General features: G+C 32.6%; 1 protein-coding gene across 1 annotated transcript; it reads left to right on the forward strand.

Annotated features, from left to right (window-relative positions):
- Positions 1 to 5310: 5310 nt before the first annotated feature.
- On the forward strand, positions 5311 to 20009 carry LOC138308787 (E3 ubiquitin-protein ligase ari-1.1-like). Its single transcript, XM_069249800.1, has 4 exons — positions 5311 to 5340; positions 15559 to 15648; positions 16582 to 16855; positions 17203 to 20009. Exons 1-4 carry the CDS (start codon positions 5311 to 5313, stop codon positions 17820 to 17822), a joined length of 1014 nt encoding a protein of 337 aa, XP_069105901.1. The 3' UTR covers positions 17823 to 20009.
- Positions 20010 to 20125: the final 116 nt, after the last annotated feature.

Here is a 20125-nt window from a genome sequence, read left to right on the forward strand (position 1 = left end):
GAAATGTCGTCATACTTTCTGCTTCAGCTGTCTGAAGCCTAAGAATAAATTTGGAGGACTCCAGTGTGGCAATTATAACTCCAAATGTACAGTTGCTCCTGTTCAGAAACTTGTAATATAGCAACACTAATGCATCAGTACAGTGCTGAATATGAACAAAATGGAAGACAAATTTATATTGACAGTACATTGTACTTACCATTGTTGTTGAATGTGGAGAATGTGACTAGATACTCAGACGTGGAAGAGTGTGATAAGATACCCGGATTTGGAAGGACGTGACAAGAAACCTGGATGTCGGAGAATGTTTTCATGTTTTCCCGCAACGTAACCCTCCTCGCTGTTGAAGTATATAACAAAGATTAAAGATGTGTGTGATATGTTAAATCGTATATTTCGATAAATTATCAATCTCTTCAACTTAGAGGATTAGAACAATTTAGATATGTCAAATTATATTTTTGTAGATAAGTCCTTTTGACTCTTTATTTATTCCCCATTCCACGTTCTTTGTATTATAATTTAAAGACATCAAAATCTGATTATCAAAACAATGGCCCCTGCCAATTAAGAGCCCATGTAAGTAACCATTGAGGTTGATATGGAAAGTCAAAAATTCTGGTCAAAAGCATGTTCAGAAAGCAATTTGAAAACTTCTATTTGCATATTTTCCCGTTAAATATGCCTTATTCTAATTAATTTTGCAACTATTCATGAAATAGGTTGCTAGGAAAATATTGTCGTTGCCATGAAAACAAAAATATCATAAAATTGCTGCTTTTAACTAAAATGTGTTTCATGATGTTACATTAATGTTTAAGCATGTTTTAGACCAGATTTTATTTCCCATCTAAATTTCAATGGTTACTGACATGGGTTCTTAATTATAGATTATTTTTTAATAAATGCAGCGTGTGTGTGCACGGAAGAGTGAATACACTGTATATAATGGCGTTCAAAAGTTTAAAAAAATGGATAAGATTTGTGAGAAAATGTTTTAGCCTGTGAACGAGAGTTTGTATACTCGAAGCAACTGCTGTTAATTTGTTAGTTATAGCCTATACGTGTACAAAAATAAAAAAAAAAACACTTCGAATTTAACATAATACGATGAACTCGCAAATAAATGTATGATAAACAACACAGAGAAACTTTGATCTCAGTATATGAACGAAATGTTTACCGAGGATACAGAAACGTCTTAGAGATAGGTTGGTCTAAAACAGGAATCGATAACGGGAAAGGTGAAAGTAAGAATTCTGAATAGGAAAAACGTTAAATTATACAACCTAGTAGTTGAAAATCTTGTTTAAGTATACAGTTTTGGACTGCTATGAAGAATATTACAGTTATCTGTCCTTGTTTGTAAGTATTGATTGTGACGTCATGTATTTACGAGCGTAACATCATACTTTCCGCCTTTTACTATCATTCAGGTGGGTCATCAGGCACACTTCTAACATTCTACCTTTAGTGATGGTGGTGCTTGAAATTAGTTCATAAAACAAGCATAAATGGGTAGTGCAGATGATACCATTAATAGTATATAAGTTATGCATGTGACCTAGCCAATGTAATCATAGACCTTTGACCTCTGAAATTACCATGAGCTATCCCACAAAAACTCTGATATTTGCATGACTTTTTTTTACCACATATGCTTAAGCTAAACCTAGGGTATCTTTATGGAAAATAGTTTGCTTATCATTAAATAAAGCAAAATAAAGCAATTATAGCGGCCCAAAGTGATACCGAAAATGATATCATCTATCCCTGGAAGGTATTTGTTCACAGAGCTAACGGAGTTGTTAGAAATGTAACATTGTTTGATAATTATTATCATTTCAATGTGTGCTTCCTTTCCTTGATTTTAGTTTGTCATTCAATTTTGTAAGCTTTATTTTGTAAAAGTGAATTTATAAAATTAAGTCTCCTGTCACGTTCTGTGTACTCCTTTTTTCACATAAGACTGATTCATAACATTTTTGCATTTTTTTAAATACCATTCGGAATTGTTATGTCTGTATTGTATAATCATTTGTTGGCACTTAGGGTTTTAGCCTATTACTGATAGATAATAAAAATAAATATATATAAACATGCATATATTATATTGTATAATATTTATTTCCGATAATTTGCTTCGGTGGTTATCAAAATAATGCTTCAGCATTAAAATCATTAACTAAAAGTGTTTTCGAATTTTACTGTACATATTCATAACATTACAGAACAATTTTATCTCCCAAATATTACAAATAAAAACATAAAATCAATCACCTTTTATCAATACTTTACCTGAATATTCACACTACTATCTATTGATAACGAGACCACACTGTATAAACTATGTAGAAAATGAAAGTTGCGGGTACCGGTTTATGAAATATCAATGCAAAATAGGCAATATTCAAACACTGGATAGTGAATAAATCTGTTAAAATTGTGCAGAATAAGGATATTAAATTGACCAAAGTTTTTAATGCATCGTACAATGATCAATTCCACGAATTATGACGTCAGCTGTAGAAATACAATAAAGATATTTAGGCCTATATAGGGGTATTATTATATCATTGAACAGTACAGGACAGTCGGTCATATCTTCATACAGCGGAGATTTACAGTCATGGTAAGTTATTCGAAGTTTAAGTTGTAATTATAATTATGTAAGTAAACACAACATATATAGTTTTTATAACATTAGTGTACCTTTCAGAAATGTTAGTGTACTTTTGAACTGATTCTTTATGTCTCCATTTGACAAATTCGCTGCGGTATTAGACCGAGTGACCAAATATGTTGAACGTCTGAGTTAGTTTGATAAATGGTTGGAAGGCTAACAGTATGACTTTCTGAGTCGCTAAAATAGATATCGAGTTGTCCACCAATGTCTATAAAGATATATATTCATATTCTCGATAACCCTTTGGGCAATATAAAGAATGGTATAGAGACAAACATATTTCAGTGATATGTTTTAATTATCTAAGTATTCTCGTATCTACATGTAATAAGTGTAATTCATTGTGAAGAATAATCTCTATACAGACACAAGTGTCAGAGGTCAACATTTCTCGGAGTTGATCTCTACAAATGTATATATTAGTATAGGGCCTACCATTGTATTAAAGTCCACATAAAAATACATATCCTCAGACAGGACGAAGTACTGTAATCAGAAGTCAATAAAAACGGATGTTGTAGTAGTTCCGTGTGGTTCATCTTTCGAGATTACTGTAGATGGCCACATGGTTACAATAATTAAAATTGTAAGATGATTGTAGATTTGTTTAACAAGCAAGTAGGTGTAAGGCGAGTTACTCCAAAAGGACTTAGAATGGAAGCTATTTTGCGAATTAGTCTTGATAAAGGGGCAGATCGCCTCGAAAATTTGACATTTTTTGTCCACACAGCTGGAATTACTTCCTTGTCTCATACAAGAACGATTAGAGACTCTGATAACGGTATACATTGGCATTGTGATCATGAGCCATTCAGAAATACAATAAAACTATATATAGACAATAACGCATCGCCATTGTTCCTAAATAAATACATATTTAGAGAGAGGTATTATAAATGATAATGTACTGTGTAATTGAACAAAACATGGTCGTTTATCATGACTCTTAACTGTACAAGAGATAATTACAATCGTATCAATTTATGTTAAAGGGACAATTCACTCAGTACAATTCTTTTACATAAGCAAGAAGCAAAATATGGCATAAATGTATTGTTCTACATTTCTTATGAAACACATAACATAAAATATTGACAAGTTCCACGTCATTGTTTAGTATTTTAATCAATATCGTTGATTGATCAAATCGTTGATTAATACGATTAAGCAGGTACAACATGGACGCTGTACCTATACCTGAGCCAAAGTCACGCATGTTAAACAAATAAACTACATAACCACTGAAAAGGTGATAAAATGATTTTTAGGCAAGACAATTCATCTAATAAGGTAAACACACTACTCTCAGAGCGATTTGAGCAGTTCTAGACAAAAGCTGCAGTACTATACGAGCAAGGGACAGGGTTCGGCATACAAGAAGTTCGACCACAATGTGTAATGGCGGACAGCGAGCGAGTTTAAACATCTACACACATGTCACAACCATGGGCTTTTCAGGCATATTACAGTAAAACCGACTGATCTAATTTCCATTAGAACTGGATTTTACCCGATATATATACAAATTTTAATGTTCTCTTAGACCGAATTGTCCCTTTAAGTATAATTTGTATTGGATAATTATCTTAATAAATAAATATACAGCATAACTGTGCCTTTCATTGTGTCCCTCTTCGGTATATGACCGAACGACAAAAGATGCATACATCTATCTTCCGGAGGGTTCTTACTATATGATTGACTAAATATTTAAATTGAATTGATTGGTTCAACATTATATATGTTAATCTCTTAAGTTTTATTAGTTTAACGTCCTATTACCAGCCAAGGTTATTTAAGGACGAGTCAGGTATGTTGGTGGAAGACAGCCGGAAAACCCGGAACAAATCTACCGACCGGTGGTCAGTACCTGATGCCTACCCCACATCGGTTTCAATTATTCAATCATGGGTGTTAAAAGGAAAGTCAGCTAAATAAATTAAACAATTTAACATATGTAAAAGTGATTATGGTTAATGAAAATATACTATATGTAGTAACGATTTCGTAAATATCTTTTTTTTAGTTTGAATCATTTTGGCGCCTGTTTGGTATGTATTTAAATAGCCAGGCTTGCTTTATCGCCAACTCATTAAACAGAATGTTGTTTTGTGTTCATTGTAGACATTGTCTGTCAATCTTTACTCAAGTTAGACTTTTAATTTGTCGTCTATCACAAAGGTTCTATCACTGAATCAAAACGTGACAGAGATGGTAGGTTTTTAGAGTGTTCCATCAATAAAGATGATGCTCCATTATTCAGCGTTATAAATGTATATGCACCAAACACATGTGCAGAGAGGAAACTATTTCTGAACAGCATTGACGAAAACAGAAATAGAGAAAAATGTGTAATTATGGGTGACTTCAATTTTAAGTTAAATAATAATTATGATAGGATACCAACAACAAACACTAATGATCTAACCACACAACAATTTAGGGAGCTTATTGAAAGATATGAACTGAAAGATTTATGGCGTGAAAGAAATCCCGAAAGTAGAGAATTTACATTTAAAAGGGGGAAATCAAGATCTAGAATAGATTATATTTTGGTAGGTAATGAATTGTTTAATGATATGGTTAATGCAAAAATAATTCCGTGCATATATAGTGATCACAATATGGTGACTGCGGAATTGAAAATAGCCAAGGTAAAAATTGGTCCTGGCGTATGGAAAATGAATGCATCAGTTATAGAATCAGAATTTTTTAAAGATTTTTTCGAAACCTTCTGGTCATACTGGAAAACACAAAAGGTGCACTATGGGAAACTTACAGAATGGTGGGAAATGACAAAAATTAAAATAAAAGAACTAACCATACACGTTTCGAAGATAATAAATAAGAGAGAAGATGTAATAAGGAAAAAAGAACAGGAGCTTGAAGAAATGATTAAAATAGGAGAATATCAAAATAATCAAATCGATTTACTAACTAGAGAGATTAAGGCTCATTACAAACACAAGATTAATGGTTATAAGATAAGATCTAGAATGGAAAATTATGAAGATAATGAAACGTCTTCTAAGTATTTTTTTTTAAATTTGGAAAAAACTAAGGCAAAAGAAAAGTTGTGGCACAGAATTAAAACAGACGACGGTAATTATAAAGAAGGAATATCTGCTATTTTAGATGAGCAAACAAAATTTTATAAAAAGTTATTTTCTTCTGAGGGTTGGGATAGAGATGCAGCAAACTCTCTTCTAGAAAATGTAAATGCTAATATAACTGATGAACAGAGGGGCGAATTAGAAAGAGATATAACCGAAAATGAAATACATAACAGCATTTGTCAAATGAAAAAGAACAAATCTCCAGGCGAAGACGGTATTATATCCGAATTCTATCAACAATACTGGTACCTTATAAAAGGGGAATTCTTCGAAGTTTTAACAGAAATATTTGCTTCAAATACATTATCTGAATCTCAGTCTAAAGGTATGCTTACTTTATTATATAAAAAAGGAGAAAGAGAACTTATTCAAAATTGGAGACCGCTAACTTTACTTAACGTTGATTATAAAATTATTGCAAATTTTCTGGCTAATAGAATGAAACCGTATCTAAAACATATCATCCATTCGGATCAAAAAGGTTTCGTTCCTGGTCGAAATATTTCAGATGCTAATAGACTTATTCAAGACGTTTTTGAATATACGGATTTAGAACAATCAGAGGGAGCGATAATTTTCCTAGATCAATCTAAAGCTTTCGATAGAGTAGAATGGTCATGGGTTAACAGATGCCTAGAACACTTTAATTTTGGTGCAAAATATCTAAACTGGATAACAATGCTTTTAAAAGATTCAAAAACATGCATTAAAACAAATGGGTATGTCAGTAAATATTTCCCGATATCGAGATCAGCAAGGCAAGGTTGTCCAATCGCTCCGATTTTATACATCCTACAAGCTGAGCCATTAGCTTGCTCTATAAGGCGAAACGAAAATGTAAAAGGTATTGAACTTCCGAATGAAAAAGAAACTACTTTTAACATGTTTGCAGACGACACACAATTATTCGTAAGGGACGAACATTCGATCGTAGAAATATTCAATATTTTAGATATATTCAAATCAGCTTCTGGTTCAAAAATTAACTTAGATAAAACAACACGTATATATTTAGGCAGATGGAAGCATAAAGATCCATATACACAAATATATCCTGGTCAAAAACTTGTGTGAAAACATTAGGAGTCCATCATGGATACGTCATCGATGACAATTCCATATGGAAAGAAAAAAATTCAAAAAATTAAATCATGCTTGCAGGTTTGGAAAAGTAGAAATTTAACACTATATGGTAAGAGTTTAGTTATTAAGTCTTTAGTAATATCACTTTAGGTTATGAAATTGAAGCACGTGGTATCTCAGAACGTTATATAAAAGAAATCGATTCATTGATATGGGAATTTGTATAGAATGGGAAAAAGGGATTTAGTCAACAGGAATATGTCATCAAAAAGGTTCAAAGACGGGGGAATAGAAATTGTTAATATCAGAGAATTCATTTTCAGAAGGCAAATAAAAACAATGTATAAAATTATGCAAAGTGATATTGAGACATGGAACGCAATAGGTAAATACTGGTTAGGCTATATGGATGAAAAATTTAGAGTAACCTATTTTCTATGTAAATTATCAGACATACGCACTATTGACACATCAAAAATTCCACTTTTCTACAGAAATCTTCTTGAAGCATGGGCAAATTTCCAAAAATCTAGCCACTCAACTCTCAACAAAAACAAAATACTAGAACAGCCAATTTTTGGAAATTATTTCATCCAGTATAATAAAACAGCCATATATTTTCCTTCTTTTCTCAAAAGCAATATTTTTACAATACAAGATTTATGGGATGAACGCAGAAATAATTTTAAAGAGGATTACGAAATATATAACATGTTAACTGACAAAAGAAATTGTATCGCTGAACTAGCAAAGTTTAAGATCGCTTTTCCGACACAACGGTTGAATGTTCTAAAAGGAATTGATGCTGGGGCGACAGATTTTGTTTATCCTAATATAGACGCCAATCTTAATATTATAGGGAAAGATAACAAACCGATAGGATACAAAAGTCTGAAACCAAAAATGATAACGTGTAAAAGAAATCCTGATGCAGATCCTATCTGCAAATTAAAATGGGAAATCGAATTTCAAAAACAGTTCAATTGGGAATTAATATGGAAAAATGTACAAAATACCGTTACAACAAATCAAGTAAAAGAATTTCAATGGAAGTGTATACACAACATTATATATACAGAATCAAAAATAAGTAAATTTGGTAATTCGAATGGCAAGTGTCATTTTTGCAAAACGCAAACTGAAGATATTGTACATTTATTTTTTGAATGTGGTATTGTCAGAAATATTCTAAACATTTGTTCTGTACATATATTTAAAACCATTCCGGGATTTAATGAAGATATGCTGACATCAGATGTTGTGATTTTGGGATTTCAAGCTAAAGATAATATGTCAGTTCTTCTCAATACCGCATTATTGTCCTTCAAATGGTCCATTTGGAAATGTAGAAATGAAATTAAGTATAACAAAATAGAAATTGCTGTTGATCATATATTTAGGAAAGTCCAATACCTATTTCTAAGTAATTTAGAAATGTTTATAAAATCAAAGAAAAAGAAAATTGTATCAATAAAGTATGTTCAGAATATTTTAGATAAATTTAGGAATTAGCTATAGAATGCGAGGATGAATTAAGAATGAAGTAATAAATGAGTATGAAAGATTCACTGAACGAATGTATCAATGAATAATATAAAGAAAGAGAAAGAGTAAGTGAATGATTGGAAGGTTAGAGAGAATATAGGGAAATGAATGTTGAATGAAAGCCCTCTTGCAAGAGGACAATTATGTACGGATGCTGAATCCAGGGTCCCAACCCTGGCAGTCATCTACGTTTATCATGTCTGGGGAATAAAGTAATTTTTTTTGAAAAAAAAAAAAATTGTCGTCTTAATTTGTCATTTTGTTCTTCATTGATATTCAAATGTTTTAACCTGTTAATAAAAAACCAATATTCGTCTGAGGTATTTCTATATATTAATGTCTTACCGAAAATAATCCATCATAAACGTATCATAAACGTATTGCTTAACATATGAGATATATATTTCATTTCGCCTCTTAAATAATTCTCTAAAAAGCCTTCAAATTCCTCAAATAAATCGAAAGAGATCAAAAGTTGTGTTATTTTAGTTAGTTATTCTAGAAAACCAAAAGAACAAAAACAGAAAGTTTTCACATTTCAAGACAATCGAAACAGGATTTATCAAAATATCGCATTTTAAACACAATAAAAACCTTTATTTGTCATTAATCAAACTATATACATGTAGTTATGGATTTACCACCATTTATTTCTTAATTCAATTCCCGTTGTAAAATAACATCGATGACAATACCTTTAATCTTACATTTAATACCTGTACCAATTTAAACACTATTTATTTTGCAGTAATCATTAAGGTCATGGATTGGTTTTTTTTTAATAAATGAATTAATTTATCCATAACTACAACGAAGACACCCTGTTGAGCCATTTAAATGCTTATAACGAAGTGATTTCTTTGGGCCACAGAGATACGATATAACCGTGTTTTACTGTACATGTGATGCGATTCATATTTACGTTTTTCATTTTGCAATGATTTCATCTAAGTTACTCCATGTGACATTAATCTTTATTTGATTATATACAATAATTTTAATATTATTGAAAACATATATTTCATATAAACATGTGATTTAATATTTTCTGTAAAAGAATATCTTTTTAATACTTGATTTAATATGAAAACTATCCTACACAGTAGAGAATACATTTTCTGCTGGGAATGTGTTGTACCTTAGGATCCGGGTCACAATTGTAAAAATATAACATCAAAATTGCCCAACGCACTCTTGATAACTGCGAGCGCGTCACAATGCAATTCATTAACATATCTAATGTACCAAAGGTTCGAGCATGTCCAGAATGTAAAACTTTAATCGAACATAACGGCGGATGTAAGACAATGAGTTGTCGCAATCCGAAATGTCGCACATACTTTTTGCTTCAGCTGTCTGAAGCCTAAGAAGGGATATGGAAGACTGCAGTTTGGTAATTTTGAATCCAAATGTGCAATTGCTCCTGTATATAGCAACGCTAAATCAGTATAGAACGGAATGTGACCAAAATAGAAGACACGTTTATTATTACAAAGTGCATTGTACTTACCAATATTGTTGAATGTGGGGGATGTGACAAGATACCGTGTAGGAGGATGTTTTCATGTATTACCGCCACAAACCCTTCTCGCTGTTGAAGTGAACTAAGTTGTGTGTGATATATTACACTGTATATTTGGGGAAATTAGCAATCTCTTCAATGATCATCAGAGGATTAGAACAATTATGATATGTCATATTATATTTTTCTAGATTAATCGTTTTGACTCCTTAACTATTCCCCATCCACATTCTTTGTATTAAACTTTAAAGACGTTAAAAAACTGAATTATGATTATCAAAAAAATGACCACTGTCAATCAAGACGATAGAAACTTCATTATATAAAGTTCGAATTAATAAGCATGAATAGCACAAGTTCTCCTTATAATTCACAACTTGTTGTTAATAAATATTCAATGTATATAATTAGTCAAACACAAGGTTGACCTATGCTTCTACGTTACTCATACCCCCCCCCCCCCCCCCCCCCATAACAGTTACACTTGTAGTGACCTAAAAAGGATTTAAAATCTTAGTGTAGTCTTCATCCAGTGCGAAGGTGCTTCAGCAATGAAATAATGCTCCGCACAAATAACCAGGCTACCGGACAATACGGAAGTTTCGAGATCCCAAAACGACCTGGGTAAAGTACAATTTACCGTCGATTAGTCCCACCTTCCGGTGTTTATGACGTCACGAAACTCACGTCAAATGATGACGTCATAATCACTGGATGTATCGGTATAGGTATATCGTACATATTATAATTATAGTACCTACATTGTACTTTTTCTATAAGGAATTTCAAATATACCAATTGAAATTAGTGTTGTTCTTGTTCTGTCTACAAGACGTAGTTACCACCTAATAATTATAGCAGCGAACTGGGTAGACGTACGACCGAATTACATGTCTGGATTTAATCAAACCGGATCAAATCGCATTCCATCAGTACAAACAACACTAACCGTTATGGCGTCTTCAAACTAACAACCCACCTTCTTTATTAAAGAATTCCACTGAAGGGATATAACTCTTACAAGTACACTATATTTCCTCCCCTATTTAAGATGAAATTTACCGCAAATATGAGAAGAAGAAAAAAAATTTTGAATTTGCGTATCCACAATTGAACAAATGAAAAGTATAAGATAATGTCAATTGATTACTTAGTCAGTGCAAGAAACATATACTTTCTTAATATGAAAATCACTTATAGTTTAACATTTTTATACGCCTTTACCTATAATTTAACGTAAAATTATAGATCACAACACGACAAAAATCTGTAAGATGTTTTGGCATTGTTCGTTACCGAATTGGTCTTGGTGACTTGTTCATCAACGTCATTGCTATATTTTTAGCAATGGTACTCACTTTCAATGAGTAAAATATTGTTTAAACTAAATTCAAAATATGAATTATTGCATTGTAATTTTAAATCATTTACTCACAATAAATAAAAATTGTTTAAGCTAAATTCAAAAATTCCCGAGGACTCCCATAAGTTAACTGTGTGTGATGCGTTCCCCGTGGTGAGTGCGGGTATGTTTTGGGAGACTGTGGTATGTTCGTATTATGTCTACGCTCTTTACGCTCGTCAAACTTTTTTTACATAGAAAATGCCGTTTGAAGGAACATACGTGATAAATATTTGCTCTGTGTTCAAATCATGGCCAAGAATCCAAATACAAAATAAGTTTCCCATGGAACAGTAGAGTGTTTCCCCGATGCGTAGAAGCAGGGTTGATTTTTGAATGTATTATACATATACAATGTACTTAGTATTTCTTGTTGAATGTTAATGTTAATGTTGATAATCAATTCCGCGAATTATGACGTCAGTTGTATAAATACAATAAAGATATTTGTATCGGAGCATGATAACAAGTAAACAATACAATATCATATCTTCATACAACGGAGAGTTAAAAGTGTAACAAAGGTAAATATTTCGGAGTCATTTTCTGTATATTAATTTAGTATTGTCCGTACATAAAATTAAATATCCTCAGACAGGACGAAATAATGTAATCAGAAGTTAATTAAATGTATGTGGTAGTAGTTTGATATTTGCTTATCCTTCTTATGAATCACATGATGGGTACTTGGTGGGTTATTCCAAATTGGAGATAAGTCGAAAACAAAAACTAAAAATGGAGTGTGAGCGATTTTGCGGATTAGTATATAAAATAACGATTACAGATTTATATATCCGGTGATGTCTTTGGTGACATAATACAGTTGGATTATGCTATAGAGACCGCAGAACCAAATGATTTTCCCTAGACGACAATGTTTTGCCACTGTCCAGGTTAAGTGAAGTTTTTAAATCAGGTCATTTATGGCTAATTTTGATGAGGGTCATCTAACACAACTGTGAATAAAAAATGGTAAAAAAGTACCATGTTGCTGAACTTTTATGACGGGGGTTCCATCATTCGTTGAATTCCGCTTAAAATTTGACCAAAATTATCATGAAATTACTATCTTGATTATCTACCCTATCAGAAACAGACTTAAAAAATTCTTTAAATATTTAACATCTACATATAATGCCCTACCCACACATTAAACATTCGAAACTGGTGCGCCATTAATACCCAATCAACAGGCTCCGAAACATTCACCTCTCTATAAAGTTTTATCCCCATAAGGCGATTTCCGGGGGTTTCCAGAAATCTATTTTTGGTTTGATTCTGCGGTACCTTTAGTAAGGACAATTACGAGAAAACAACACGAATATACAACAGTCTCCCAAAATGCGCACCGCATGCTTCACACACCAACACTTACACGGAAGGCCGTAATTATTGATATTTGCTGTTATCAGGACATTCATTTAATTAAATAAATAAATAGATAAATGATATCGATATACATGTAGAATTAAAAAGAATACCGCTGATAATGAATTGCGAGTCATCCCGTGAATGTTACAATCTATATAGAGCTATGATAAATAATTGAACAGTACAGGATAGTCGGCCATATCTTAATACAGCGGAAATTTACAGTCATGGTAAGTATACGTACACTGTGTATAATTTATATGGTATAACTATGAGAATAACTTCAACAATAAAACGTTACATGTAGTTATTTTAACTACTGCAGAGCAATGCTGAACATGTACCTTTCATTATGCTTCCCTTTAGCGTTAAATTCTCTTTGTTATAAGACATATAACACCTATGTTAGGACTATACATCTATTCCATTGGGTTATAACTATCTTCTGATTCATTAAATATTTAAATTGATATGATTGGTTCAACATAATATTACACCGACCTCAGACCAAGTCATCAAATGTAAATGTAGTGTGGTATAGCGTGTAAAGTCTGCACATTAATAACTTTGATATTTATTGCTATTTTTTCAGTTTGAATCATTTTGGCGCCTGTTTGGTACGTAATTAAAAAGACATGCTTGCTTTATCTCCTACTATTTACAACGCAACGTAGTTATTTTTTCATACAGATAGGCAATGTCGGCAAATCTTTGATCATGTTGAATTTAAATATTTTGTTTTAAATCTACAAAGTTTGCAAGAAAACATCAGTAAAATAAGATGAAAAGATAATAATTAAATAATCACAATTGGTCAAACACTGGTCGATATTCATAGTGTTTGAGCAAGGGGCACATTGGTGTTTGTATTCATACGATAGTATGTAACAACTTAAAACTGTGTTTTGCTTACTCGTGTATTACTTATGATCTCTTACTCAAAGAGTGAACCAACAATATCTTCAATGTTGTTTAAACTGAATGCCAAAGAATAATGTTAATTATTTCATGTTGCAATAATCTTGATTTTTTTCTGCTACTTCATCCGATATTTCCCAATATGATCTTCATTTGATAGCAAATAAGATTTTAAGTTATTGAAACTTTCCTTTGAAAATATGTTTTTGTCTGTGCAAGAGTAATTGACTTATTATTGCAAAATATATGAATATATTTGGATGGCACATCAACAACTTATTTAACTTGTATAATGTTGGTTTTGACATACATATATTTAAGCAATAAACAGTTACCAAATTGTAGTATATAGTCAATATGAATACAATTTGGGTGACAGATAAATTGAATGTCGCCCGTTAGGGCGACATGATTATTTATCTGTCACCCAAATTGTATTCATATTGACTATATACTACAATTTGGTAACTGTTTATTGCTTATATTTACATTCAACTATTTTTTGAAGAAACGTCGTTAATAATGCATTTAAATTTGCCGCTCGTCACATCGCTGACGTCAGCAGGTACAAATACCGGAACAGCGGATATTTTCCAGATATAATATAGTTCCCCATGGTATCATAAATAAAGTAATCAAAAATGCATTTTATACCACATCAAACTTTATATTTTAGCAATAATACCTAAAAAATCTACAAAATAAAATACACTTTTATAATATTCAAACATTTTAACTCTTGATGTGACAGTTAATATCGCGCAATGTAGATACCCTTCTCTAGTAGTGATGTGGTTCCGAATCAGCGCTTGGAGAAGGACGCTGCTGAGGTGATTTTTATCTGATGATGGAATTCTATTCCGCGAGAGACAAAGTGATTTATTTAAACCACATATTTTTTGACGTAGGATAATGGGATTTTGAGCCACTAGAAAGGTAAGATGCAATCTTATTTAAATCTGACTTTTCTATGATAGTTTTGTAGGATATTGAGTGTGCCTGGTTTCGCTTTTATGAATCTTTATGTTTCTATCAGTCTGTCAGATATCTGTCGATATTAATCAATGAGTTCTTTGGATAAAGTTGGTTCTCATTAGTACTGTCGTCGTTTTTCTTCGGTCTAGCCTAGCTTCGGCATAATACCATTCCGAGCGCCTCCCCCAAGACGTTCGCAGTGATGTAGAGTCTAGTGTACTCAGTAAGGGTTATCCCCCTTTAATCATCAAAATTCACAAACACTACAATTTAATTTCTGTTTTCGGAAGGCACGTCACTATTGCTGAGTACATTTTTATGCTGTGTAAAGCTCAAACGATGTGATTGTTCTTAAATCAAGTTGAACATTCCATCAGTTTAAGCTGAGTTTATCTCGAAATTACACGGTGTAATTCTACTTCAAACAGTCAAAAGCTTACCATGCCAGGTACATTGTACCTTGAAAAACTCTCAACTCAAGCCCCATGCTGTATTTTTCCTTGTGTTTTCCAATCAAAGTAGACTAGTTTTTAATTTCCTCCAGTGTTCCGGACACAGTAGCAGACGACGTTCTAAGACGCTGGACGATGTTTTTATGACGTTTTAATTAATTTGGTATTTGGAAAGCGTCCAAATAGTAATTACTGCAATTTTAAATGTTTTCGTCTTGATTTTCATTTTAATTTCATTACTTAATGCTAACATTTTTAATTTAAAGTTTAATTATTTCGAATACAAATCCTATGTGATGATAGGCTACTAGCTTTGTTTATTGTTTACTGGCGGCCATGTTTGTTTACATTGTTTGTATTCCTACACAGAGACCTCATCACTGTAAATTGCAGACATACTCTCATATACTACAATTTGGTTTACTAGTGTTATATAGGCGAATGCAACATGGAATGTAAATATAATGACAAATCAATTTTAACAATAGTTATTGATATTTCATTTCAATTTTGTGTTTCCAGGATATTATATATTTACATACCGCAGAGTGACAGGTATCTCTATCTGTACCATAGACGTGAGTACCAACAGACCAGGCGTAAGGGAAAATGCTTACTTACTAGTATTAGACGTAGTAATAAAAAACGAGGGAAAGAAATGTTTAACTTGTATTAGACATCACAATAAAATCGAAATAAAAAATATTTAGTCCGAATGGTATTAGCATGTGAGTATATGAGAGGCCTGGGGGATAATTGATGGTTTCAAAAATATAGTTATGAAATTATATTGCAGAAAAAAACATTGATAATATCATAAATTTGAGCGCATTGTATAAAATGTATTCCATATAATATCAATTAGCTGTCGTATTTACACGGGACTCTAATACATGTACATAATAAATCTACATCTTTATGTCGGCCAATGGCTGGACCCGGGCTCTATTGAAATCCAAATGCACGTGCAGTCAACCAAGGGTCTGGGTAATTCTATGTCTTAAAGGAATACTAAGTCATTGACTATTTTCCTGTTATGTTTTCCATGGTGTTCTTGTGTCACGATCCGGTTTATTTGAAGTATTATTCAAGCATTTGAATATACCAGGGGTCCACTGTTATAGCAACCGTTAAAGAAGGTATTTTCATAAGAATTTTTGTGTTGTGTATGATTGTTGATTGATTGTTGGTTGTTTTCGGACCGTTGGTATTGGTTGAATTAGCAGGACACAATATATATAAAAAGACTTTCCAAGCCTTAATGACACCAACGCCTCAGGTAGCGATATCGACAGTATACACACTTTGATTGACACGTGAAGAATTGAGCGTCATATTAATTGGCGGTAATCCCACAAAGATAAGGACATAAGGTAGATATAAAGATCTGAATAATTAACTATCAAAACATTCACAGGTAAATTATAAACAATCATGCCAGAGCAATAAACGTACGAAATTTCGCTATGATAGTATACTGAATATTTTAATACAAGAAAATATATTATCAGGTGTCACAGGCCGATGGACCAAGGACTGTTCGTGAGGTCAAGTCAACTGTTTCAAAGTCACTCGGAATAAAAACTGACGAAATTGAAGTCATCAAAGATACAACAATACTACGGAATGATGAAAAGGAATTCCGAACTGATGGCGTTACTGAAATCATGATCATCAGAAAAGATAGACGAGTGCCAATCGGAGAGAGGACAAGCAAGGAAGACATGTTTGACGGTGATTTGGCGGACGGGGATCGTATCAGAATGAGTTGTGGACATGCAGCAAGTAAGTAATGTCGGGCGGGGATTGTGTCAAAAGCTGTTATTGACAAGAAGCATGGCCAGATGGAGGTCATTTCAAAATGTAATTGTAAACGAATATAGGGAGTAAGTATTGACAAACGGAGGCTATGTCAAAATTAAGTCATGATGGCAGACGGAGTCAAATGTCGTGTAAATGACGGACGACAGCATGTCAAAATCTGTTTTGAACATGCCGCAAATAAGATATGATGAACAGGGTTCGTATGCAAATATGTCTATTATCACTCCTAACCTATAATGAAACCATTGTGTTATGACGTGTATAATACAGCCTGGTTTTAATCATGGTTTTTCTTTCTTTGGTTTTAGCCCCAGAAAACCTGTATAGATATTGCTTATACAAGCTCAATAGCTGTGATCTGTCGATCAAGTGTATGGAATGTGATGAAGTTTGGGAATTTCCAGAGATATCCAAGAAAGCTGATATGACCGATGACGAATCTGTATTTTTCTCCAGGAAAATGACAAAAGTTGCCATCGATTATAACAATGATATAAGACAATGTCCTACCTGTGGGATCCATTGTACAAGACTGAGCCCAGACAATAAACAAGTGGAGTGTGTCTATTGTAAAAGAGACGGAAAATCCATGTACTCCTTCTGCTGGGAATGTGTTTTACCTTGGGATGCAGGTCACAATTGTGAAAAAAATAACATCAACATTGCCCAACACACTCTTGATAACTGCGAGCGCGTCAAAATGAAATACAGTAACATATCCAATGTACCAAAGGTTCGCGCATGTCCAAACTGTAAACTGCTCATCGAACACACCGGCGGATGTAAGACAATGGATTGTCGTAATCCAGCATGTAAACATACTTTCTGTTTCAGCTGTCTGAAGCCTATGAATAAATTTGGAGGACTCCAGTGTGGCAATTATAACTCCAAATGTACAGTTGCTCCTGTTCAGAAACTTGTAATATAGCAACACTAATGCATCAGTACAGTGCTGAATATGAACAAAATGGAAGACAAATTTATATTGACAGTACATTGTACTTACCATTGTTGTTGAATGTGGAAGAGTGTGACAAGATACCCGGATTTGGAAGGGTGTGACAAGAAACCTGGATGTCGGAGGATGTTTTCATGTTTTCCCGCAACGTAACCCTCCTCGCTGTTGAAGTATATAACAAAGATTAAAGATGTGTGTGATATTGTAATTGTATATTTCGATAAATTATCAATCTCTTCAACGATCATAAGAGGATTAGAACAATATAGATATGTCAAATTATGTTTTCGTAGATAAGTCCTTTTTACTCTTGAACTATTCCCCATTCCACGTTCTTTGTATTATAATTTAAAGACATCAAAATCTGATTATCAAAACAATGGCCCCTGCCAATTAAGAGCCCATGTAAGTAACCATTGAGGTTGATATGGAAAGTCAAAAATTCTGGTCAAAAGCATGTTCAGAAAGCAATTTGAAAACTTCTATTTGCATATTTTCCCGTTAAATATGCCTTATTCTAATTAATTTTGCAACTATTCATGAAATAGGTTGCTAGGAAAATATTGTCGTTGCCATGAAAACAAAAATATCATAAAATTGCTGCTTTTAACTAAAATGTGTTTCATGATGTTACATTAATGTTTAAGCATGTTTTAGACCAGATTTTATTTCCCATCTAAATTTCAATGGTTACTGACATGGGTTCTTAATTATAGATTATTTTTTAATAAATGCAGCGTGTGTGTGCACGGAAGAGTGAATACACTGTATATAATGGCGTTCAAAAGTTTAAAAAAATGGATAAGATTTGTGAGAAAATGTTTTAGCCTGTGAACGAGAGTTTGTATACTCGAAGCAACTGCTGTTAATTTGTTAGTTATAGCCTATACGTGTACAAAAATAAAAAAAAAAACACTTCGAATTTAACATAATACGATGAACTCGCAAATAAATGTATGATAAACAACACAGAGAAACTTTGATCTCAGTATATGAACGAAATGTTTACCGAGGATACAGAAACGTCTTAGAGATAGGTTGGTCTAAAACAGGAATCGATAACGGGAAAGGTGAAAGTAAGAATTCTGAATAGGAAAAACGTTAAATTATACAAGCTAGTAGTTGAAAATCTTTTAAGTATACCGTTTTGGACGGCTATGCAGAATATTACAGTTATCTGTCCTTGTTTGTAAGTATTGATTGTGACGTCATGTATTTACGAGCGTAACATCATACTTTCCGCCTTTTACTATCATTCAGGTGGGTCATCAGGCACACTTCTAACATTCTACCTTTAGTGATGGTGGTGCTTGAAATTAGTTCATAAAACAAGCATAAATGGGTAGTGCAGATGATACCATTAATAGTATATAAGTTATGCATGTGACCTAGCCAATGTGATCTTGGAATGTAATAATCTAAGCAGGAGATATCGAGAGTCATATACTGTAGTAAACACCAATTTCGAGCTATCAAATAATTGAAAAAGTCTTAGTTTTCAGCAAAAATATTAAAGTTTTTAATGCTTAAATATAATGAATGGGACTTATTTCGTGACTTTTTTACCAGTGTTTTGAATTGAACTTCACAAACCCAAGATTTACATGCAATAACTACAAAAATATCGCTATTTTAATATTTAATTAATTAAGATTTAACCAATGAAAATGTGAATTTTCACCCTTTGAACTTTAACCTCTGAAATTACCATGAACCCAGAAAAAAGTCCGTAATCTGATAAGCATATAATATGCAGCTGACCCTATGGTATATTGGCATTTTCATGCAAAATATTTGCTTATCACTAAAGTGGCCGTAAAACGGCCGAAAATGATATCTATCCCTTGACGGTATTTGTTCGGAGTTGTTAGAAACACAATATTGTTTGATAATCAATATATTTTAAATGTATGCTTCCTTTCGCTGATTTTAGTTTTTCATTCAATTCTTGAAGCTTTAGTTTGTAGAAGTTAAACTATGAAGTTCAGTCTCCTGTCACAAGCTGTGTACTTTTTTCAGATAAGTCTGTTTCATAATATTTTTGCACTTTTTTTTAAGTACCATTCGGAATTGTTATGTCTGTATTGTATAATCATTTGTTGGCACTTAGGGGTTTTAGCCTAATACTGATAGATAATAAAGATAAATATATATAAACATGCATATATAATATAGTATCATATATATTTCCGATAATTTGCTTTGATGGTTATGACAAAATGCTTCAGAATTAAAATCATTAACTAAAAGTGTTTTCGAATTTTACTGTACAT

Source organism: Argopecten irradians, chromosome 15, assembly GCF_041381155.1.
Source record: "Argopecten irradians isolate NY chromosome 15, Ai_NY, whole genome shotgun sequence".
In the NCBI taxonomy this organism is placed as follows: domain Eukaryota; kingdom Metazoa; phylum Mollusca; class Bivalvia; order Pectinida; family Pectinidae; genus Argopecten; species Argopecten irradians.

Coding starts and splice junctions, on each gene's coding strand:
- LOC138308787 (XM_069249800.1), top strand. CDS start 5,311: ATGGTGACTGCGGAATTGAAAATAGCCAAG. Junction 5,341..15,558: donor CGGAATTGAAAATAGCCAAG/GTAAAAATTGGT, acceptor TTTTAACAATAG/TTATTGATATTTCATTTCAA. Junction 16,856..17,202: donor GAGTTGTGGACATGCAGCAA/GTAAGTAATGTC, acceptor CTTTGGTTTTAG/CCCCAGAAAACCTGTATAGA.